Source organism: Mustela putorius, unplaced genomic scaffold, assembly GCF_011764305.1.
Source record: "Mustela putorius furo isolate JIRA1106 unplaced genomic scaffold, ASM1176430v1.1 tig00003987_pilon_pilon_pilon, whole genome shotgun sequence".
Classification (NCBI taxonomy): domain Eukaryota; kingdom Metazoa; phylum Chordata; class Mammalia; order Carnivora; family Mustelidae; genus Mustela; species Mustela putorius.
In genome coordinates, this window is record NW_025422126.1 from 13361599 (window position 1) to 13378959 (window position 17361).

At 37.6% G+C, this 17361-nt stretch overlaps 1 protein-coding gene across 1 annotated transcript in view; it reads left to right on the top strand.

The window, feature by feature from the left end:
- ANKRD42 (ankyrin repeat domain 42) overlaps positions 1–17361 on the top strand; it is a 56102-nt gene that overhangs the window by 15621 nt on the left and 23120 nt on the right. Inside the window, exons 4-6 of the mRNA XM_045071530.1 lie at positions 1207–1342; positions 11057–11257; positions 16021–16146. Coding sequence (XP_044927465.1) covers positions 1207–1342; positions 11057–11257; positions 16021–16146 — 463 coding nt within the window. The remainder of the gene's footprint in view (positions 1–1206; positions 1343–11056; positions 11258–16020; positions 16147–17361) is intronic.

Here is a 17361-nt window from a genome sequence, read left to right on the forward strand (position 1 = left end):
TTATTACTTAGTGGTTGTAAAAAAAAACTTAGAAGAACTACTTTTATTGAAGACATTTTGGTAAGAGTTGGTGTTTCTATAATTAGAGAAAAAGTAAAGGGCCTATTAAGTATTTTTTTATTAACTCTTTATGCTTTCAAGGATATGATTGGACCATTGAATCCTTCCCTTTCATTTTATTGGTCAGAAGCCTGTGACCAGAAAATGACTAGTTAAGTTCCCTTTTTACCCCTTGAATATTTATTTATTTTAAAATAAATAAATCTTCACATTTATTTTATTTTATTTTAAAATTTTATTTATTTATTTGAGAGAGAATGAGTGAGAGAGTGCATGAGAGAGGAGAAGATCAGAGGGAGAAGCAGACTCCCCAAAGAGCTGGGAGCCGGATGCGGGACTCGATCCTGGAAGTCCGGGATCATGACCTGAGCCAAAGGCAGTTGCTCAACAAACTGAGCCACCCAGGTGCCCCACATTTATTTATTTTAAAAGATTTATTTATTTTAGAGGGGGGAGAGAGCATGAGTGGGAGGGGCAGAGCAAGAGGCAATGGGAATCCCAAGCAAACTCTTTGCCGATCATGCAGCCACACGTGGGGCTTGATCCCACAACCATGAGATCATGACCTGAGTGGAAAGCAAGGGTGTGATGCTCAATAGACTGTGCCACCTGGGCGCCCCATGATTTATTTATTTATTTGAGAGAAGGGGAGGGTATGGGAAAGAGGGAGAGAGAACCCCAAGCAGACTATGCTGAGTGCGGAGCACAGCTTAGCTATAAGTTCCTTTTTAAAAACTATTTTTATGGGAGCGCTTGGATGGTTCAGTGGGTTAAAGCCTATGCCTTCGACTCAGGTCATGATCCCAAAGTCCTGGGATCGAGCTGCGCATCTGACTCTCTGCTCAGCAGGGAGCCTGCCCCCCCCCCTACTTGTGATCTCTGTCTGTCAAATAAATAAATAAAATCTTAAAAAAAATTTTTATGGATCAAATTGTGTTCTTTATAAAAAAAACTATTTTATAAAATTTTATTAGCTCATGTTTAAATCGGTGGTAGTAAATTTTTCTATTACATTTATTGTTTGCCTTATAGGTCTTTTTTGCCTTTTTTTTTGACTTATAGTTTTCATGTGCAGAATTAAGCTGCTAGACTTACTCTTTCTCCTCAAATGGAAAGAAACTGAGTTCTTGTGAATGTTATCCCTAGGATCCCAGTGTGACTGATAAGAGAGAATGGAAGCCTGTGCACTATGCAGCTTTTCATGGGCGACTTGGCTGTTTGCAGCTTCTAGTTAAATGGGGATGTGGAATAGAAGATGTGGACTATAACGGAAACCTTCCAGGTATTCACAAAAGCAAATGTTTTAGATTTTTGTTAATGTAAACTTTTTTTTTTAAAGATTTTTAAATTTATTTATTTGACAGAGAGAGATCACAAGTAGGCAGAGAGGCAGGCAGAGAGAGAGAAGAGGAAGCAGGCTCCCTGGCAAGCAGAGAGCCCGATGCGGGACTCGATCCCAGGACCCTGAGATCATGACCCGAGCCGAAGGCAGCGGCTCACCCACTGAGCCACCCAGGTGCCCTGTTAATGTAAACTTTTAAATGATTGATTGTGTTTAAGAAATTTAAACTGTCAGGGCACCTGGGTGGCTCAGTTGTTAATCTTCTTGCCTTTGGCTCAGGTCATGATCCCAGGGTTCTAGGATCGAGCCCCACATCAGGCTCCCTGCTCAGCAGGGAGTTGGCTTCTTCCTCTGCCACTCCCCCTGCTTGTGTTCCCTCTCCCACTGTCCCTCTCTCTGCATCAAATAAATGAAAATCTTTAAAAAAATTTTTTTAACTGTCATCATTCTAACAGTCCTTCAGAAAACTAAAGTAGTAAATATGTTGTCATGAACATTTTTTATTCTTATGCCTGTGTTATACACCTGTCATGTGATTTTCTTTCTGGAGCCATATCAGCAAAAGAGAAATTGGCAAAACTGAACTGGATTTACTCTTCGCACCAGCTATTTCCTTCATCTTCTGTCCAGTGTTATTATTTTTTAACTTCATGCAGCTCCACTTCCCAGACTGCTGCTTATAAGAAATAGTATAAATAGTAGTTGCTAGCGTATTTGAGTTAATTTGCTAACTTCCTGCAATTAGCTGGCCAGTTGCGACCTATACTCTAAACACCCTGTCTTCTCCCAAGAGGTGCTGTAGAAATGCAGATGAGGGTTAGATCATAGTGAGAGTGGAGTGAGGATTACTAAAAATGATACTTGAATTATGTCTTTAAAGAATCTTAAGTAGCAAACAAATGAAGGGGAAGTGTAGGCAGAATGATATGAACAGGTTTGATCAAATCACTCTGTTGCTTAAATACTCCATAGATTTCTGAGGAGCTCTAATTTCTTAGCTTGGCATGCTATACCTTTATAATTTTTTTTTTTTTTTTTAAAGATTTTATTTATTTATTTGTCAGAGAGAGGGAGAGTGAGAAAGCGAGCATAGGCAGGCAGAGGCAGAGGGAGAAGCAGGCTCCCTGATGAGCAAGGAGCTGGATGTGGGGACTCAATCCCAGGACACTGGAATCATGATCTGGGCAAAAGGCAGCTGCTTAACCAACTGAGCCACCCAGGCGTCCCTCTAATTTGGTTCTTATATACCTCTTTGGCCTCATCTCTCTAACATCCTCATCTAACTGGAGAATACTCTCCAGTTCCATCCGTATTGTTGAAAATGGTAAGATTTCATTCTTTTATGGCTGAATAATATTCCATTGCATCTATCTATCTATCTATATGTAGATATATATACCACTTCTTCTTTATCCATTCATCTATCTATGGACACTTAGGTTGTTTCCATATCTTGGCTATTGTAAATATGGCTACAGTAAACATAGGGGTGCATATATTTTTTTGAATTAGTGTTTTCATTTTCTCTGGGTAAATACCCAGTAATGGAATTACTGGATCATATGATATTGCTATTTTTTATTTTTTTGAGTTTCTTCAAAAAAACCCAAAAAAACCTCTTTTCCCCAGTAGTTGCACCAATTTACATTTGCACCAATGGTATGTGAGAGATCCCTTTTCTTCACATCCTCTCCAAAACTTGTTATTTCTTTTTGTTTAAAGATTTTTTAAAAAATTTATTTGACAGACAGAGATCACAAGTAGGCAGAGAGACAGGCAGAGAGACAGAGAGAGAGGAGGAAGCAGGCTCCCTGCTGAGCAGAGAGCCTGATGCAGGGCTTGATCCCAGGCAGAGGCTTAACCTACTAAGCCACCCAGGCGTCCCTTGTTATTTCTTTTTTTTTTGATGCCAGCCATTTTGACTTGTATGAGGTGATATCTCATTGTGGTTTTGATTTGCATTTCCCTGATGATGAATGATGTTGAGCATCTTTTCATGTGCCTGTTGGCCATCTGTACATTTTCTTTGGAAAATGTCTGTTCAGATCCTCTTCCCATTTTTAATAGTATTGTATTTTTAGCGTTGAGTTGTATAGGTTCTTTATATATTTTGGTTATTAACCCCCTTATTGGATATCATTTGCAGATATCCTTGTCCATTCAGTAGGTTGCCTTTTTGTTTTGTTGATGTTTCCTCTACAAAAGCTTTTTATTTTGGCATAGTCCTAGTGGCTTATTTTCTTTTACTTTTTAGCATGAGGAGATGTATCCATAAAGATGTTGCTAAGGCCCATGGTGAAGAGATTACTGCCTTTGTTTTCTTTTAGGGGTTTTATGATTTCAGGTCTCACATTCAGTTCTTTAATCCATTTTGAGTTTATTTTTGTGTATGGTATAAGAAAGTGGTCTAGTTAAATCCTTTTACATGTTGCTGTCCAGTTTTCTCAGTGCCATTTATTGAAGTGATTGTCTTTTTTTCTTTTTTTTTTAAAAGATTTTATTTATTTATTTGACAGAGAGAGATCACAAGTAGGCAGAGAGGCAGGCAGAGAGAGAGAGAGAGAGAGGAAAGCAGGCTCTCTGCTCAGCAGATAGGCCGATGCGGGACTCGATCCCAGGACCCTGGGATCATGACCTGAGCCGAAGGCAGCAGCTTAACCCACTGAGCCACCCAGGTGCCCCTGAAGTGATTGTCTTTTCCCTATTGTATATTCTTGACTCCTTTGTTGTAGATTAATTGACTACGTAATTGTGGATTTATTTCTGGGCTATCTTTTCTGTTCCATTGATGTATGTGTCTGGTACCATATTGTTTTTATTGCCATAGCTTTGTAGTTATTCTTGAAATCTGGGATTGTGATACCTCTAGCTTTGTTTCTCAAGATTACTTTAGCTTTTTGTGGGTTTTTTTGTGGTTCCATTCAAATTTTATTTGTTTAAATTTTTATTTGTACTAGTTTTGTGAAAAATAATGTTGGTATTTTGATAGGGATTGCATTTAGTCTGTAGATTGCTTTGGGTAGTGTGAAGATTTTATCAATATTGATTTTTTCCAATCCATGAGCCTGGTGTATTTTTCCATTTGCTTGTGTTATTTTCAGTTTCTTTCACTGTCATCTTAAGGTTTTTAGAGTACAGGTCTTTTACCTCCTTGGTTAAATTTACTCCTAGGTATTTTATTCTTTTTAGTGCAGTTGTAGATTCTTAATTTCTCTTTTTCCTGCTTCATTATTGGTGTATAGAAATGCACCTGAATGCTGTGTATTAATTTTATATCCTGCAACTTTACTAACTTCATTTATTACCTCTAACAGTTTTTTTGGTGGCATCCTTGGGGCTTTTTAGGTATAGTATCAGGTCATCTGCAAATAGTGACAATTTTACTACTTCCTTACTAATTTAGATGCCTTTGTTTTTCTTGTCTGATTGCTGTGGCTAGGACTTGGGAGTACTCTGTTGAATTAAAGTGTTGAGTGTCTGCCTTTGGCTCACGTCATGATTCCAGGATCCTGGGAATGGGCCCTGCATCAGGTTCCCTGCTCAGCAAGGGCCTGCTTTTCCCTCTACCTCTGCCTGACACTCCTCCTGCTTGTGTTCTCTCTCTGTTAAATAAATAAATAAAATATTAAAAAAAAAAAAAAAGAGAGAGAGAGGCTCTTAGTTCATCAGCACTGAGTATGATGTTGGCCATGGCTTTGTCATATCTGGCTTATATTATGCTGAGTATGTTTTCTCTCCACGCACTTTGTTGAGAGTTTTTATCATGAACGGATGTTGTGTTTTGTCAGATGCTTTTTCTGTATCTAGTGAGATGATTTTAATGTTTTTTTTTTTAAGATTTTATTTATTTATTTGACAGATGGAGATTACAAGTAGGCAGAGAGACAGGCAGAGAGAGAAGGGGGGGAAGCAGACTCCCTGCTGAGCAGAGAGTCCGATGCGGTGCTCGATCCCACAACCCTGAGATCATGACCTGAGCTGAAGGCAGAGGCTTAACCCACTGAGCCACCCAGGCACCCCGATCTTCTTGTTTTTATCCTTCCTCTTCCTAATGTGATGTTTCACATTGATGGATTTGTTAATATTGAACCATCCTTGCTCCCTGGAATAAATCTCATTTTATTGTGGTGGGGGAACTTTTCAATGAATTGTTGAATTCAGTAGGCTAACATTTTGTTGAATTTCTGTGTCTATCTTTATCAGAGATATGGGCCTGTAGTTTTTTTTTTTTTTAGTGTCTTTGGTTTTGGTATCAGGGCAATGCTGGCCTCTAAGAATAAAGTTGGAGGTTTTTCTTCCTCTCCTATTTTCTGGAATATTTTGAGGAGAATAGGTGTTAACTCTATTAAATCTTTGGTAGAATTTTCTTATAAATCCTTCTGATCCTGGACATTTGTTTGTTGGGAGTTTTTTGATTACTAGTTCAATTTATTACTAGTAAATAGTGTGTTCAACTTTTTAAATTTCTTTCTAATTCAGTTTTGGAAGATTTTATATTTCAAGGAGTTTATCCTTTATTTTTTTCCTGGGTTCTCCCAATTTGTTGACAGATGATTTTTTTTCCTTTTTTTAATTTATTTTTTATTTTCAGCATAACAGTATTCATTATTTTTGCACCACACCCAGTGCTCCATGCAATCCGTGCCCTCTATAATACCCATCACCTGGTACCCCGACCTCCCACCCCCCACCCCTTCAAAACCCTCAGATTGTTTTTCAGAGTCCATAGTCTCTCATGGTTCACCTCCCCTTCCAATTTCCCCCACCTCCCTTCTCCTCTCTATCTCCCCATGTCCTCCATGCTATTTGTTATGATTTTTCATAGTCTCTTATAATTCTTTGTATCTGTGTTTCTCATTTCATTTTTTAATTTTTAATTTTTTAAAAGATTTTATTTATTTATTTGACAGATCACAAGTAGGCAGAGAGATAGGCAGAGAGAGAAGAGGAAGCAGGCTCCTCGCTGAGCAGAGAGCCTGATGTGGGGCTTGATCCCAGGACCCTACGATCATGACCTGAACCGAAGGCAGAGGCTTAACCCACTGAGCCACCCAGGCACCCTTCATGTCATTTAAAAATATATATATTTTTTTAATTTTTAAGTAATCTCTACACTGAATGTGGGGCTCTAATTCATAACTCTGAGATCAAGAGTTAGGTGCTCTACCAACTAAGCCAGCCAGGTGGCCCTTTCCCATTTCATTTCTGATTTTATTTATTTGAGTTCTCTCTCTTTTGTTCCTTGATGAGTGTGGCTAAAGGTTTATCAGTTTTGTTTTGTCTTATTGTTCAAAGAGCCAGCTCTTGGTTTCATTAGTCTTTTTTGTTATTATAATTGTTATTTTTTAGTCTCTCGTTCATTTCTTCTTTGATCTTTATTATTTCCTTCCTTCTGCAAACTTGGACTTTGTTTTTTTGTTTTTTGTTTTTTTTTTGAGTTCCTTTAGGTGTAAGGTGAGATTGTTAACAATTTTTCTTGTTTCTTCTTCTTCCTTTTATTTATTTATTTTTTAATTTTTCTTGTTTCTTGAGGTAAGCCTCTTAGAACTGCTTTTGCTGCATCCCAAAGATTTTGGACCATTATGTTTCCATTTTCTTTTGTCTTCATGTGTATTATAATTTCCTCTTTGATTTCTTTGTTGGCCCATTGGTTGTTTAGTAGCATATTGTTTAGCCTCTGCATGATTGTGTTTTCTGTTTTTTTCTTGTGCTTGATTTCTAGTTTTATACTATTATAGTTGGAATAGATGGTTGATATCATTTCAGTCCTCTTAAATTTGTTGAGATTTGTGGCCAAATGTGATCTGTCCTGGAGAATGTTCCATGTGCACTTGAAGTCAATGAGTATTCAGGTGCTTTGGGTTGGAATATTCTGTATGTATCTTTTAAGTCCATCTGGTCTAATCTGTTGTTCAGAGCCACTATTTCTTTATTGATTTTCATCTTGGATGATCTAGCCATTGATTTAAATGAGGTTTTAAAGTCCCTTACTATTATTTTATTACTATCAGTTTCTCCCTTTATGTCTGTTTGTATTTGCTTTATGTATGTAGATGTTGGGTGCATAGATATTAATAGTCGTTAAATTCTCTTATTGCATGATTGTTGATCATGTCGTAATATCCTTATTTATCAAAAGGTCTTTGTTTTAAAGTCTGTTTTGTCTGATATAAATATTTCAACTGTAGCTTCTTTCCCCCCACTTCCATTTGTGAGTGAAATAACTTTTTCCATCCCTTCCTTTCAGTCTTTATGTGTCTTTAGGTCTGAAATGAGTTTCTTATAGGCAGCATATAGATGGGTCTTGTTTTTTATCCATTCACTTCCCCTGTGTCCTTTGATTAGAGTATTTAATAATTTATATTTAAAATAATTATTGATCAGTATTATAGAACATTATTTTATATATTTAATGGCCATCTTGTCATTTCCTTTCTTTTTAAAAAAATTACTCTTCTTTTTATTATTTTATTTTTAATTAACATGCAATATATTATTTGCCCCAGGGGTACAGGTCTGTGAATCGTCAGGCTTACACACTTCACAGCACTCACCATTTCACATACCCTCGACAATGTCCATAACCCAACCACCCTCTCCATACCTCCCTTCCCCTCCAGCAACCTTCAGTTTGTTTTGTGAGATTAAGAGTCTCTTATGGTTTGTCTCCCTCCCGATCTCATCTTGTTCTATTTTTTTCCTTCCCTATCCCCCAGACCCCCCCCCCCAGTCTGCCTCTCAAATTCCTCATATCAGGGAGATTTTATTTTATTTCTTAAAGATTTTATTTATCTACTTGACAGGTCACAAGCAGGCAGAGAGGCAGGCAGAGAGAGGCGGAAGCAGTGAGCCCAATGAAGGGTTTGATCCCAGTTCCCTGAGATCATGACCTGAGCCAAAGGCAGAAGCTCAACCCACTGAGCCACCCAGGTGCCTCCTTTTTATTATTTTAAAAATATGTTTACTTTTAAGTAATCTCTATACCCAGTGTGGGGCTTGGCCTCAAACCCTGAGATCAAGAGTTGCATGCTCTCCTGACAGTCAGCCAGGTGCCCCTGGTTATTTTCTTTTTAGAGTACCAGTTCAAATTTTTTGTTGAGTTCTATTTTTTATTGAGTTTTTCTCTCTTTTTAAAAATTGTAGGGCTTCTTTATGTAGTCTAGATACAAGATCTCTGTTACTTATATGTGTTGCAAATATCTTCTTTCAAATATCTTTTCCATCCTATGGCTTGCCTTTTCATTTTTTTCAGATTTTTTTGATGATAGAAATTTTAACTGCAATTTAGTAAGTTTAATAAGCTCCTCCTTTATAGCTAGTCCTTTTGAATCCTATTAAAAAAAAGTTTTTCCCCACTCTTTGATCATGAAGGTGTTCTTTTATATTCTAGAAAATTTTTTTTAAAGATTTTATTTGTTTATTTGACAGAGATTACAAGTAGTCAGGCAGACATAGAGAAGGGGGGAAAGCAGGCTTCCTGCTAAACAGAGAGCCCAATGCAGGGCTTGATCCCAGGACCCTGAGATCAAGACCTGAGCTGAAGGCAGAGGCTTAAACTACTGAGCTACCCAGGCGCCCTTCTTCTAGAAATTTTATTTTACTTTCACGTTTAGATTTCTAGCCCACCTGGAACTGACTTTTCTGTAATACAAAGTAGGGGGCAATTTTGTTTTTATTTGATTTTTTATTAAATATGCCTGGTCATTTTTAAAAGTCTTTCTGCTTGCTCATTTTTTAAAAAATTGACATTTATTTCTTCAAACAAGTATAGTTTTTTATGACCATATGTAGTATATTTTTAAATAGTATAATATAGAGGTTAATAATTTGGCTTCAGTCTCTGCTCAGCAGGAAGCCTGCTTCTCTTCCTCTCTCTCTCTGCCTACCTCTCTGCCTACTTGTGATCTCTGTCTGTCTAATAAATGAAAAAAATCTTTAAAAAGAAAAAAAAAAGAATTTGGCTTCAGTACTAGATTGCTTGTGTTAAAATCTCTTAAGTTATTCATTCAGCATTTCTTTGCTGAGCATCTACTACGTGTCAATCCCTCTTCTAGGGATGTCCCACCAAATAAAACAGACCAAAGTCCCTGCCTTCATGTGGTGGTGGTCAGGACGTAGATAATAACAAAAGAATATAAATTATATTATAGAGTTATGTGTGTGGATAAAATCAGAGAAGGGAATAGAATATGAAAGAGGATGAAGTTTAAAATAGGGTGATCAGGGAAGCCTTCATGGAAGAGGCAATAGTTGGATAAAGACCTGAAGCAGCTGAGGGAGTAGATCTTGTGACCATAATGGGGAAGGGTTATTTCAGAAAGAGGTAATAGCCGGTGAAAGCTCCTGAGGCAGGAGTGTATTTGAGAACAAGTAGTAACAGCGAGCCAGTATGGTTAGAACAGAAGTGAGAGGGTGAGTTATAGATAACAAAGTCAGAGAGGTAACAGGAGCCATTGAAGGATTTTGAGCACAGCACTGACATGATCTGACTATATTTAAGAACATTTTCTCTACCCCTTTCCTGCCTGCCGTTGCCCAGCCTAACCACACCACTCTCCACACGGAGATTTAGTATATTGCTTCCAGTGTCTTCTCCAAAGCGTTACTTACCACCTGTGTCCTTTTCAATTAAGTCCTTAAGCCCTCCCAAGCTGTAGTTTCATCATCATAGGATTTTTGCGGCACTTGAATGAAGTAACATATGTAAAAGAAATGTTAAAGTTGTTTCCACTATTCTTTGACTGGAACACCAATGGAATCAGACTGTACTCTTCTCTCCATCTCTGCCTCTGCCCTCCTAGCCCCAAAGTTCTAGAATCCTAGAATTTACAGATGTTGAACCACCCTTGCACTTAGGAATAAAACCCATTTAGCCACAAACAGAAGAATGAAGCTGGGCCATTTCCTTACAACATACACTATCGACTCAAAATGGTTGAAAGACCTAAATCTGAGATAGAAATCATCAAATTCTAGAGGAGGGCATAGGAAGCAAATTCTGTGACCTCAGCCGCAACTTTTTGCTAGACATGTTTGCAAAGGCAAAGGAAACAAAAGCAAAAATGAATGACTGGGACTTCATCAAGATAAAAAGCTTTTGCACAGCTAAGGAAACAGCTGACAAAACCAAAAGATGGCCGACTGAATGGGAGAAGGTATTTGCAAAAGACATATCAGAGAAATGGCTAGTATCCAAGATCTGTGGGAACTTATCAAACTTATCAAACTCAACATCCAAAGAACAAACAATCCAATCAAGAAAAGGACAGAAGACATGAACAGACATTTCTGCAAAGAAGACATCCAAAAGGCCAACAGACACATGAATAAAACCTCCACATCACTTGGCATCAGGGAAATGCAAATCAAAACCACAGTGAGGTTGTTGGGGATTTCACTTTTCAAGGAAATATTTTGGGGCCTGCTCTTTGGTATCTCTTCTCTGGTGTCTGTACATTCATAGTATGTGTATCTATTTAATAATTTAGTCTGCTGCTTTGGCAAGAGTAGAAGGCTGAGTAAGGACTTGTTGGCTCCCTATTACACAGGGAAGGGGCAGTCATCTCCCTGTGAGGATGAGAGCCAATGTTGTTATTTCTTTCTTTGAGTTATTTTATAGTCCATTAAAATTTATTTTTTCTCTTCCTGCTGTAGTTCACTTAGCAGCCATGGAAGGTCACCTTCACTGCTTTAAATTCCTACTCAGCAAAATGAACAGTAAAACCCAAGCTTTAAAAGCCTTCAATGATAATGGAGAAAATGTATTGGATCTGGCCCAGAGGTTCTTTAAGCAGAACATTTTGCAGTTTATCCAAGGAGCTGAGTATGAAGGAAGTGATCCAAAAGATCAGGAAAGTAAGTAATAAACCTGAAATGTTTTAGCATTTAATAAGTAGAGTAAGTAAAAAAAAAAAAAAAAAAGAAGTTATAAGGCAAATGTTATGTTTAAATATGTTACTTATAATTGTCCACACATTCATTCAGTTTCTCTTCTTTATTATGAAATATTTTAGGCAGAAATATATAAAGATTAATGCAATGTAATGAATACATTTTTTATGCCACTGATTTAAGAATAAAATGCTGTATATTTAAAAGCCTCTTGGTTCTGTCTCTTTGATATCATTCATTTCTTTTTCTTCTCAGAGGTAACTGTTGTTTTGGATTTTTAATTCCATTCTATAGGTTTTCTATTTAGTGAATATGTACTCACAAAAATATGCACTATTGTGTGTTTTTGGAGAAATAGACTAACATGTTCTAACTAAGAAATCCTAAAATTCAGCAGTCGAAGGATTCATATGATTGGCCCAGGTTGAAGAGTGAATCTGTGCTGTGCTGGCTTTCTTCCCAACTAGCTTTCTCTGCTTGTAGCAGATTTAGCAGGAGGTGGGGAAGGGAGCAAGACTGTAAGATTCAGACCAGAGATTTTCAAGGTCTGATTTGTACTCATTACTTTTGCCAGCATCCCATTGGTGAAAATTGAGTCATGTGGGCATACTAGTTGTGGGGAAGCATTGGGGATTCAGTACCTAGCTGAGAAGACTCACCTCAGCTGAAGCTCTCGTACTATTGAAGGCAAAGCATTTTAGTAGACAACTAACAGTCCTTGAAACTTCTTTTAAAATCTTATGAAAATGGCATTTAAACAGTATGCATTCTTCTATTCCTTGCTTTTTTCCAGAAAATACTATGTTTTTGATATTAGGCCAATGGAAGTATTCCAGTTTATCCTTTTTGTTATATAGTATTGCATTTTATGAAAACCATCATTTATCCATTTTCCAGTTTGTTATTTAGATTGTTTTTCACTATTACAGTCAGTGTGGTCATGGATATTCTTGTATGTGTCTCCTTAAGTACATATACAAGAGATTTTTTTTTTTTTTAAGATTTTATTTATTTATTTGACAGAGAGAGAGATCACAAGTAGGCGGAGAGTCAGGCAGAGAGAGAGAGAGAGAGAGAAGCAGGCTCCCGCTGAGCAAAGAGCCCGATGTGGGGCTCGATCCCAGGACACTGAGATCATGACCTGAGCCGAAGGCAGGGGCTTAATCCACTGAGCCACCCAGGCGCCCCTACAAGAGATTCTTTAGAGAAGTAGGTCACTACCTTTTTAACACATAGCCCCCACAGACAGTATTTGCGTGGCACACTGGGATTGTTGGTTGTGCCTTCTTGAGGGACTGCCTATCTTCTCTGAAGACTGAGAGTTAGGAGCTTGACTTGGGTAAATAGGTGTGCATTCTGCTTTAGGGTTTGCTTGGTGGGATATGCCCATCTTCAGTATAAACAGGGATTGCTAGATTCTTCATCAGAGTAATTACAGAAGTTTACACTCTCATCAGTAATGTTTGGTGGGAATTTAGAGGAATGATATTCAGTATTGTCAGACTTTACAATTTTTGCCAATTGGGCGTGAAAAGCCTTAATTTGTACTTTGATTTTCATTTTCTTTTTATTATGAATGAGATTGAATATCCTTCTGTAAGTTAATGGCTATTGTAGTTTTCTCCTCTATAAATTTCTTGCCTATACTTTTCTCTCTCTTTTTTTTTAAGATTTTATTTATTTATACATGAGAGATAGAGAGACAAAGAGAGAAAGAGAGAGAGAAAGGCAGAGGCAGAGGAAGAAGCAGGTTCCCTGTGGAGCTGGGAGCCTGACAGCAGGACTCCATCCCAGGACCTTGGGATCACAATCTGAGCTGAAGGCAGAGGCTTAACTGACTGAGTTACCCAGGCACCCTAGTTTACACTCATGAAACCATCACAATCTAGATATAAAACATTTCCATCATCTCTGGAGTGGACCTCTTGCAGTTCACCCTTACTTTCACCCTGGCCCCACAAAACCACCTACTTGCTTTCTGTCCCTATAGATCAGTTTGAATTTTCTAATGGAACTATTTTGAGATTCACCCCTGTTATGTATATTAATAATAGTTCATTCCTTTTAATTGTCGAATAACACCCCATTATATGGTTGTATTGTATATTTCTTTTTAACAGTTCACCTGCCGATAAACATTTGGATTATTTCCAATTTTGGACTATTACTAATAAAGCTGTTCTGAACCTTTACATAGATATATGTTTGTAGTTCTCTTGGTAAATATGGAAGAGGGGGATGTATGGTGGGTTTTTGTTTAACTTTAAGAGGTTGTGTAACAGGGGCACCTGAGTGGCTCAGTCATCTAAGTGTCTGACTCTTGACCCCTAATCAGGTCTTGATCTTAGGGTCATGAGTTCAGGCCCCATGGTAGGTTCCATGCTGGGTGTGAAGCCTACTTAACAACAACAACAAAAAAGTTGTTATCAACTATTTTGTAAAGTAGTTGTATTGCTTATATCCCCACCAGACATGTATGAGAATTCCATTTGCTCCATGGAATTGCTAGCACTTGATATGGTCAGTCTGTTTTATTAGCTGTTCTAATGGATGTGTAGTGTTACCCTACCATGGTTTTAGTATACATCTTCCTGAAATCTAATTAATATTGAGCATCTTTTCAAATGGGCATTCGTATATCTTTTTTTTTAAAGATTTTATTTATTTATTTGACAGACAGCACAAGTAGGCAGAGAGGCAGGCGGGGTGTGGGGAAGCAGGCTCCCTGCCGAGCAGAGAGCCCGATGTGGGGCTCCATCCCAGGAACCCGGGACCATGACCCAAATCAAAGGCAGAGGCCTTAACCCACTGAACCACCCAGGCACCCCGCATTCGTATATCTTTTATCAAGTATCTGTTTAATTCTTTTGCCCATTTGTAAATTGGGTTTTTTGTCTACTAATTATTGACTTTTGACAGTTCTTTAGAGTTTTTGTCAGGTATATGTTATGGCCTATATTTTCTCCCTTTCTGAAGCTTGCCTGGTTTCATGGCAATATGTACATATATTTTAAATTTTTATTTTAGAGAGAGAGAGGGCATGTGATTAACAGGGGAGGGGCAGGGAGAGAAGGGAGAGAGAATCTTAGGCGCCGTGCTCAATATGGAGCCTGACACATGGCTTGATCTCATGACCCAAAGATCGTAACCTGAGCCAAAATTAAGAGTTGGATGCTTAACTGTCTGAGCCACCCAGGCACCCCATGGAGTGTCTTTCAAAGAATGAAAGTTTTAAATTTTGGTAAAGTACAATTTATCAGTCTTCATGTCTTTTGTTGTGTGTCCTATCTGTGAAATATTTGTTCACCTCAAAGTTAGCAAGATATCCTTCAATAGTTTTCTTCCCTTTTTTTTTTTTTTAAGATTTTATTTATTCATTTGATAGAGATCACAGGCAGAGAGAGAAGGGGAAGCAGGCTCCCTGCTGAACAGAGAGCCCAACGTAGGGCTCGATCCCAGGACTCTGGGATCATGACCTGAGCCAAAGACAGAGGCTTTAACCCACTGAGCCACCCAGGCGCCCCTCTTCAATAGTTTTCTAAAAATTTGTCAGTTTTAGCCTTTTAATTCAGATCTTTGATCTACATCAGGTTAAATTTTATGTGGAATTTTGAGTGAAATTAAGTGTTCATTTAAAATTTTGTTTACCCCCCACACACATACAGCTACTTGTCCTAGCACCATTTTTTTTGGAAAGGCTTTCCTTTCCCCATTGAAATATTTTGTCAGCTTTGTAAAAAGTCAGTTGGCTATATATGTATGGGTGTGTTTCTGGCCTCTGCATTCTGTCTTATAGATCTGTTTATTTGCCAATACCACAACTGTCTTGATTATGATAGCTTTATGGTAAGCTATCAATCATATCAAAGCTATTATGATAGCTTTATGGTAAGACTTAGAATCGGGTAGTCTAAGTCTCCAACCTTGTTCTTTTAAAAATACTCTTTGTAGGGGCACCTAAATGGTGCAGTTGGTTAAGTGTCCAGCTCTTGGCTTCAGCTCAGATCACGATTTTGGGGTCGTGAGATCGAGCCCTGTGTTGGGCTTTGTGCTCAGCACAAAGTCTGCTTGGGACTCTTTCCCTCTCCCTCAGCCTCTCCCTACTGTATTCTCTCTTTCTCGCTCTAAAATAAATAAATCATTCAAAATACTCTGGCTGTTCTGTTTCATTTCTATATTTAAAAATGAGAATAACTATATCTCATTTAACAACTAAGTTGTTAAAATGGTTATAATGAGGCATTACTTACCAGTGCTTACTACCATGTCTGGCATTCAGTTAAGGGCTCAGTATATGTAGTTGCTACATTAAAAACATTTTATCAAGTACTTACAGTTAGGTACTAGGTCAGGTACACTTATACAGCCATGTGTGTATGTATATGTGTTTGTATATATATGTATACTTCATGTGCTTCCAGTTTTTATACAAAGGGTTGAAAATGACCATCTTCTTATGTTTTGTGTTGGTCTGACAATGGAATATGGCTAAGAATAGTTCTGGTACAGTACTACTCTTGGCATGTTTGAAGTCCTGTGGGGAGAAAGGGCTACACATAATCTTATTTTATGATTCTCTTTTTATTACTTGTCATTGTATCAACTGAACTAATTCTAGTGTAACATTCTTAATTGAGTTAATATTGAAATTTGAATTTTGTGACTGCTTAAGGCAGGGGAAAGAATGACCTGATACATTTACGGAAATGTTGAATTTTTATTCATAGCTTTAGCATTTCCAGGTCATGTGGCTGCCTTTAAAGGTGATTTGGAAATGCTTAAGAAATTAATTGAAGATGGAGTAATTAATATTAATGAACGTGATAATAATGGATCAACTCCTATGCATAAAGGTGAGTTATGAGTCCTGCTTCATTTTCAGTTCTGACACAATTACTGTTTTTTACCTTTTAAAATAATTATCCCTTTGAAACATGTGAAAATGCAGAACTTACCCTAATACCCTAGAGGATATCCGTCTCCCTTATATGATACACAGAGTACTTATTTTCAGTTCATTTGTGATACTCCTCTTATGATGCCAGAAATTAACTATCACATGTAGGATAATTCCAGTGAAAATTCTCTTAAGACATTGACGTGTTAAGATATGAAATTCACAGCTGGAGAAGTTTCTTAGGACTAATACTTTCTTAGGACTAAAATGATCTATTAATTCTTGCTAAAGCATGATAAAGGTATAACAGAACTTGAAAAAAGGTATAGCAGAATTTTCTTCTTGTACTCTGTAAAAATGTGTTTACTTTTATAGAAATATCAATGAACATTAGATTTAAACACAATTTCCATATGTCCGCCACTTTCATCTGTATTCCCTACTTCCTTCTGTGTGGAATTCTAAAATATTAATTAGCTTTTTGGTTTTTTAATCAGACTTTGTCAAATTGTCAACACCTTGTTGAGAGTATGGGTACTCTAGGATTTACTTTTGCCAGTCTTCCTTTAATTTATAAAATCAAATACCAAATCTTTAACTTAATGCATCTGAAATTTCCATTCTGCTTCATTTGTGATATTGTAAGCTATTTCGTAATGTAATGACCGGTATTTCTTTCTTTCTTTCTTTTTTTTTTTTTAAGATTTTATTTATTTACGTGATAGAGAGATCACAAGTAGGCAGAGAGGCAGGCAGAGAGGGGGACGCAGGCTCCTTGCTGAGCAGAGAGCTTGATCCTGGCTCTATCCCAGGGTCCTGAGACCATGACCTGAGTCGAAGGCAGAGGCTTAACCCACCGAGCCACCCAGGTGACCAATGGCCAGTAATTCTTATAAAAATTTTAAAGGGGGCACCGGCTAGCTCAGTCAGTAGAGCATGTAACTCTTGAAGTTGGGGTCATGAGCTCTAGCCCTATGTTGGGCATAGAGATTACTTAACTCTTAAAAAAAAAGAGGGCAGGGGTAGAGTAAAAAGACAGTAGGGTAGTTAAGGCAGTCATGTGTTTGAATTATATTTTATTTTGTAAATAACTTCTGATAGTCCCAATCATAGGTTATGTTCTTGTTGGTTAGCTTCTTAGTTTAATTGTTAAATTTGGTTTACTTCATAA